This window comes from Benincasa hispida, chromosome 3 (assembly GCF_009727055.1).
Source record: "Benincasa hispida cultivar B227 chromosome 3, ASM972705v1, whole genome shotgun sequence".
Lineage (NCBI taxonomy): Eukaryota > Viridiplantae > Streptophyta > Magnoliopsida > Cucurbitales > Cucurbitaceae > Benincasa > Benincasa hispida.
In genome coordinates, this window is record NC_052351.1 from 16,488,977 (window position 1) to 16,496,632 (window position 7,656).

Here is a 7,656-nt window from a genome sequence, read left to right on the forward strand (position 1 = left end):
AAGGAAAAACAAACCCTCATTTGTATTTATCCAAATACCCTTTCCCTTCAGGATTTGGATCTCATAATAACGATCCGTTTTTGTCCACGTGTTCGCTCCAGATCTTTCTTTTGTCCAACTTGGCTATCCGCGTCCACTCGGACTGGCCAATCACAGCTCGTTTTTCCCTCCACTTCCAGATTCTTCTTCCCCTATAACTGCCTCGGAGCAGTCCTCTGTCTCGAGCATATTCGATAAGCGTCTGCTTCTCGTTCTTTTAGTTTTGTGAGAGTTTTGATCATGTCGTCGATCGGAGAGGCCGAAGTGAAAGTTCCGGCGGAGGATGTTCCTCCTGTGATGGTTCCAGCTGCAGAGGAGCCGAAAGAGGCCGAGAAGCCGCCGGTGAAGGAGAAGAAACCTAGGGCTCCGAGAGAGAAGAAGCCTAGGCAGTCTAAAGTTGCTTCACATCCACCGTATTTTCAGGTAATTCTGTCTGTTGATGATTCGATTAGGTTGATCTTGATTGAATCGAGTGGGAATTCTGATGAATTGTAACGTAATTGCAGATGATCAATGAAGCAATCTCGTCGCTCAACGAGAAGAATGGGTCGAGTCCGTACGCCATAGCCAAATACATGGAGGAGAAACACAAGGCAGTTCTTCCTGCGAATTTCAGGAAAATCTTGTCTCTTCAATTGAAGAATTCCACTGCTAAAGGAAAATTAACGAAGATCAAGGCATCGTATAAGCTGTCCGAAACGGGAAAGAAAAAGGACAAGAACGCAACGAAGGTCGCTAAAGCGAACGCGGAGAAGAAAACTAAACAGGCAAGAACGACGAGAACTACTGGAAGGAAGAGGAAGGCGGTGAAGAAGGATGAGGCGGCGAGTAAGGCGGCGAAGGCGGTGAAGAAAGTTGTTGCAAAGAAACCGAAAAGATCAACTCCGGCGAAGCCAAAACCGCCGAAATCAATTAGGTCCCCTGCTGCGAAGAGGGCTAAGAAAGCGGTTGCGTGAACGTTGTAGAGTAGTGTTGAACAAGTTTTCTTTGAATCTTCTTCTGTGAATATCTTTGCTTACGAATTACGATCATGTGGTTTTCTTTGGATCTTCTGATCTTTTAGTTTTTAGTTTTTTTTTTTTCCGCTTCAACTGCAATGGAAATAAATCCTTTCTTGTTCAGAATTTCAATTCTCTTCAAATTCATCCTTTAAATTCGAGACACATGACTCTGGTTTGCCTTTGAATTAGAAAGGAGAACCAATAGAAACCCATATATTTGCATCCATTATTCGTCCTTTAAATTCACATTGCATCGATTATTCGTCCTTTAAATTCAGAATGTTTTTTGTTCCCTTTTTTGATGAACTTAAAATTGAGTTTAAGTAACTTTTTACTCACAAACATGAAGTTTCGATTTTTTAGTTTAGAGGCTTTTTTATCTTTAAAATTTAAAAGAACATTTAAAAATATTTAGATTTTAAAGGTACAAAGTACTTTTTGAGTTTTTAAGAATTTGAAATTTTAGGCACGTGTTGTGAGTTCAACTATTATATTATTAAAATATGAAACACAATTTTATTCTTATTGATTTTCTTCAAATTTTACAAGCTTAATTATATTTCAGCTGGTAAAGATAAAGATATATATCTTTCACAAGTTTGAGTTCTATTAATTGAAATATAACTTAAATATCACTTAATTAGAAAGATATTACTTCATTTTAAGAGATTGTTTTATTCCCACACGATATATTAAAAAAAGGTCTCATTATTAAATTTATTGAGAGTTTAAATTTGTTAGTAGTTTAAATAAACTTTCTAACTCAAATAAATAGTTTGAATTTGCAACTTAAATAAAGTTTTGAATAAAAAATGTAAAGTCAATTGTAAACATTGAAATCGGATTTTTTTTTTTTTTTTTAAATTTTAAATTTCCATCCTGTCAATAAGAAAAAAAAGGATCTAAGGTCTATCACCATGTTTTATAATTGAACTGAATATAACACCTTTTTTTTTTTTTTTTCCTAATCAGATTTCGCCAATAATTCTTTGATCATATATGGTAATTCTTTTATTTTATTTTCAAGAATAAAAAAATAAAGTTATAATTTTCTTCTTTTTTATTGGAGTTAACTAACTCAAGTTTGATGCAAAATTAAGTCTCAACCGTTCCGTTAATACACATGAATTTAGCTAAATGTTGTTTAAAAAAAAGCAAAAAAACAAAATATTTTGCCAATTTTGTATCATATATGCATAATGCATTAAATTTATGATATAATTGTTATAACAAAAAGAACAGGAAAAAAAGTAACAAAAAAAACTTAACATAGATTCAAAATTTGATAACAAATGTAGAGGCAAAAATTGATTTCTTTTTTCCAATCAAAATTTTACTTGTTCAATGTTTTTCAACCAAAAATTATAAATAACATTTTTATTTGGATGGTTTTAAATTCATTATATATTGAAGTTCTATAAAATCCCGGAAAGTAGTTCATTTGAAAAATGCTATAAATAATAATATTTTATTTAAATCAAACCGTGCACATTTCACTCCTTTCCAAATAAGTTAATAACTTTTATAATCCTTCTCAAAAAAAAAAAAAAAAATTGATTTTGTTTTTTTCAAATGTTGAGAATCCACTATAGAAAGATAAAGGGTCCTCACAATTTTTATAAGATAGATAAATAATTTGATCTAATATAATATCATAATCATTCTACAAAAAGAAAAGAGATTGACAATGAGAATAGCTTTTACGAGGCATTTGGATTGAAGGAAATGAGATGAGAATAAGGGTGTAAATGGGTAAGAGATACTCATCTCTTTATTTGGTACAAAATTTGAAGCTTTAGTCATAAGAATAAACTATTTTCATGCATTCCTTATACCTAGGGATCATATCCATCTAAAAGTGTTGGTTTTCTTGATGTCCACTCTCTCTCATCTTTTAATACATGAATTTATTTATTTTATTTTATATTATTAAAATTATTTAATATAATAATAATAAATTTATAATTTAGAAAAATATGTTCAAATTTTAAATTATAATATTTGAATTTAACTATTCGATATTCATAAATAAATAAATAAATTATATAATATACGGTAAAGAAATGATACATTAATACTATTAATTCACCAACAAATTATTTATGTAGTTAATTAATTATCATTATGATTAATATTTTATGAGATTATTTTTAATAGTTATAATTAGTTTATCACAAATTAATTATAATTCTTTTTTTTATCACAAGATATTATATTTATTGTTTCAAATCAATTTTGATTGTTTTATCAATTAATACATTATAGTTATATAAATTCATCATAATGTAATCAAGTAACTTTAATTATAAGTTGCTCCAAATATTTGTAATCAATAATTTAAATAATATTATTATTTGGTAATTAAATAATTAATTTTACTCAAAACTTTGAATTGAATTTATTATTTATCAATTAATCTATCAAAATTTTATAAAGGCGTCCATGATAAATTCTATAAATTAAATAAAAGCTAATTTGTTACCATATAGTTCTGATAGCATTCCCATGAACAACTAAACATAGTCATTCTTCATGCCCAACAATTTTATTCTAGGCTTTTTATTCCCATGACATCTTTAATTCCTAGACATCTTTAAAATCTTAAACCAAACTGCCCGTAAGGAAATTATGTCAAATGGACTCAACTTTAGAGGAAATTATGTCAAATGGACTCAACTTTAGAATATATTTTTATTGCTTTTACTATTAATTTGGAATATTTGAATGTTGTTTTTTATGTATTTTATTTTAAATTTGGCTGGTTTGAGAAGTAGTATACAACCAGATTGATTTATTATTATTATTATTATTTTTACTTTTTCTAAATTTTCAGTTGAAACTTTTCAAATACATTATTTGATAGAGGTTATCATTGATAAAAATTGATAGAAATCGATAGAAGCTTATCATTGATAGAGGTTAATAGAAGTCTATCAATGTCTATCAAAGATAAAAATTGATAGAAGTATAAAATGATTAAATTTTGCTCTTTTGTATAAATAATTTCTCTTATTTTTCAATTTTTGAAAATTCCACTTCTCTTTTTAGATTTTATTTTTTAGTAGGAAAATTACGAAACCATCCATATTTGGTCAAATTTTACATTTCGGTATACCTGGATTTTCTTTTTTTGCTTTTCATTTTTCAGAATTTAGGCATTATTTCTTTTTTATATTTTGTTTTTAAACCATCAATGGCATGCATGGATTTTTGTTGCTGTTTGTTTTTTCATTTTTAAAAATTTTTGGCATGAGTATTTTCAATATTATTTTTAAAATAATACAAATTACAATATTGGAAGGTTATTAGAGTAATTTACACATAATATAAAAATTCCTAATTATTTTTTGTCAAATAAATTTGAAAAATATTGAAAGTACTTACTATTTGTATAATTATTTTGGTCCAATTATGGGAAACCACTAGCTTTAATACAGAGAATCTTTGAGTAATTTGTAGAGAGGCTGGTCCACTCTCCATTTGGACTCGGTTGAAGACATCAATCCTAGTTGGGCCTTAAGTTTGCACGACGTGGCCATAAGATTTTATCCTAAGGATTGCTTGTCAATTTGTTGAGTTTGCCAAAAATACTTTAAAAAAAAATAAAAAAAATAGCATAAGGCCTTGTAAATGTGAAAATGGAAATTTAAGGTGTGTTTGAAGTATATTTTTAAGTATTTAATTTAAAAAATAAGTCATTTTAGAAGTAATTGAAGTGTTTGATAACTACTCAAAATAGTTTTTCAAATGTATCTTAATAAGTTTTTATTAAAAGTGTTTAAATAAAAATGAATTTTTTGAATTTTTTTTTCTCAAGTCAATTCAAACAGGTTCAAACTTTTGACGTAGGAGAAATTGCTAATACTTCAATTGTCGAAGTACTAATATCGGTGCTATGTAACAACATTTACTATCAGCGAATATTTTGAAGAATTATTAAAAGTAAGCATAACTTAGTGGTAATTGACATGTACTAATTCTATTGAGATACAAATATAAATAAATTTACTTATTTATTTATTTGGAAGAATTATGAGTTGGATGATTACCCATTTAATAAAGATTTTATGTTTGATTTTTTTCATTTTTCAAAACTCATGCTTAATTATATTATTTTGTTTATAATTTTTTTGGCACAAAATATGCGCTAGTTGCATAAATAGAATTCAAGTCCAAAATAATATAATATGTAATACAATGATAAGGTAATTTCATATATAGAACAAAAAATGGTAAAAAAACAAAAAAAGCCACGTCCATACACCATTTTGTGTGTTGCTTCCCGGTTTTCTCAAATTGAAAGCTATCATTGATAGCTGCTATCAGTGATAACTTTCAATTTGAGCAGTGTGCTATTAGTGGCTATCACTTATAGTTGCTATAAGTGGTAGCTTTTTTATTTGAGAAGTGTGCTATAAGTTGCTATCACCGATAGCTGCTATTAGTGATAACTTTTCGATTTGAGAAGTGTGTTATTAGTTGCTATCGCTAATAGTTGCAACTAGTAATACTGTTATCAGTGATAACTTTCAATTTAAAAAATGTGTTATCAGTTGCTAGGATTAATAACTGTTATCATAGTTTCTATCAGTGATGCTGCTATCGTGAATATCACTGATAGCTGTTATTAGTGATAGCAATTGATAGTTGCTATTAGTGATAGCTTTCAATTTGAGAAATGTGATATCAATTGCTATTATTAATAGCTGTTATTAATAATGCTGCTATTAGCTATAGCTTTCAATTTGAGAAATGAGCTATCAATTGCTATCACTAATATGTTTCTATCAATGGTAGCCAAATAGTGGCTATTGCTGATATGTTTCTATCAATAATAATGTTTTGATGTTTTTTGTTGTTTGAATTTGATATCATTTTATACTTGTTTATAAATAATCGGAGACTTTTGATTATTTGTTGATACATGTAGTGTGTTTATATGTCGTTATTGATGCATATAGGTATAGAATGATATCTTTCTACATTGATAGTCATAAATGATATCATTGATAGCTACTGCCAGTGATATTTTCTATTACTATCAATGTAAATGATATCAGTGATAGTATTTATGTATTATGTAATGTTTAGAGAGATGGAAACAAAACTGGAGAAAGGAAAGAAAATAAAAAAATAAAAATCAACGGGAGAAAAGAAAAATAAAAAATAAAAAAATTAGAGAAACAAAATAAAAATAAAAAATAAAAAATCAAAGAAAGATAATAAAATAAAAAAAGAGAAAAGAAAAGAAAATAAAAAAAAGAAGGGAAGAAAGGAAAGAAAAAAAAAAGCTATTTTTAAATATAGAAAAATGAACAAAAATATTTACAAGTAATATCAAAATCTCACAATCTATCTGTGGTAGACCGTGATAGGCTGCGATAGACTACTATTTGTGTCTATCCATTTATGATAGACAAAAATTGTTACTATCGCGGTCTATCACGGTCTATCATAGATATGTTGTGATATTTTACTATTACCTGTAAATATTTTAAATAGTTTTGTCATTTAAAATAATTTTTCAATAAAAAATTGGAGAAAAGGAAAGAAAATAAAAAATAGAAAAAGAAAGGGAAAAAGAAGGCATGCAACAAAACATGAAATGACAAAATTGGAAATTAGAAAAAATTTAAAAGTTGGCATGTCAACACTTCCATATTTGCAAATATTTTAAAAAGGTACTATATTTTTAGATTTTTTTTCCCTTATTGTTCTATCTATTACAAATATCCCAAAAAAAAAAAAAATCTTTGTGATCATTGGCAAACGTTGGAATTTGAGCCCATGGAGCCCATAGCTAATTAAATAAGGTATGCTCATTAAATAGTCATAATTTTGAAAAGAATTATATTAGTTTAGGCACGCATAATGTACTAGTTCAACTTACTTAAGTCCTAGATTCTTGTAGATTCTCAATGGACAAAAATAAAATCAAGTATTTAACATCACGTGTAAAATACCCATATATCTCATAGATAGTTTGATCTCAATCTTGTCCACAATATTTTAGAGTTTTCAATGTTGTTCCTAGTATTTTGATCTCTGTAAGCCATTTTAACCACTAAAGAAGAAAAAAAAACTAATGAAAACTTATTTTGTTCCAAAGTAAAAGATTGAAGGTATTATGGGTGATTTTGGACCAAAGGGTAGTTGGTATTTAGGAACAACAAAGTTCTTAAGAAGAAGCGTGATACGAGCCAAGAATGGAAGCTGAGGACTAGGGTTGGCAACGGGGCTGGGCCGGGGCGGAGGGTGTCCCCCGTCTCTGGCCCCGTGGGGGGAAATTCTCCCTCATTCCCACCATTTGAAGGCGGAGACGGGGGCGGGGATTCCCCGTTAGGGAAACAAGGTCCCCATGGGACCCCATTCCCCGTTTTCCCGCAGGGATTCCCCTACTAATTCCCCATGAGGAATCCCCTAATAATTCCCCACGGGGATCCATGGGGATTCCCCATTTTTTAAATTAAAATTTGGGCTTGATTTTTGGGCTTAAATTTAGAATTTAGATATTTAATATTGGGCTCCACAACACTATAAATCTATATATTATAAACATACATATAAATAAGTTATTTTATATATTATAAATATATATTTATAAAATATTTAAAAT

At 28.5% G+C, this 7,656-nt stretch overlaps 1 protein-coding gene across 1 annotated transcript; it reads left to right on the top strand.

Annotated features, from left to right (window-relative positions):
* Window positions 1-211: 211 nt before the first annotated feature.
* On the top strand, window positions 212-1,169 carry LOC120074681 (histone H1). Its single transcript, XM_039027893.1, has 2 exons — window positions 212-462; window positions 546-1,169. Exons 1-2 carry the CDS (start codon window positions 280-282, stop codon window positions 993-995), a joined length of 633 nt encoding a protein of 210 aa, XP_038883821.1. The 5' UTR covers window positions 212-279; the 3' UTR covers window positions 996-1,169.
* Window positions 1,170-7,656: the final 6,487 nt, after the last annotated feature.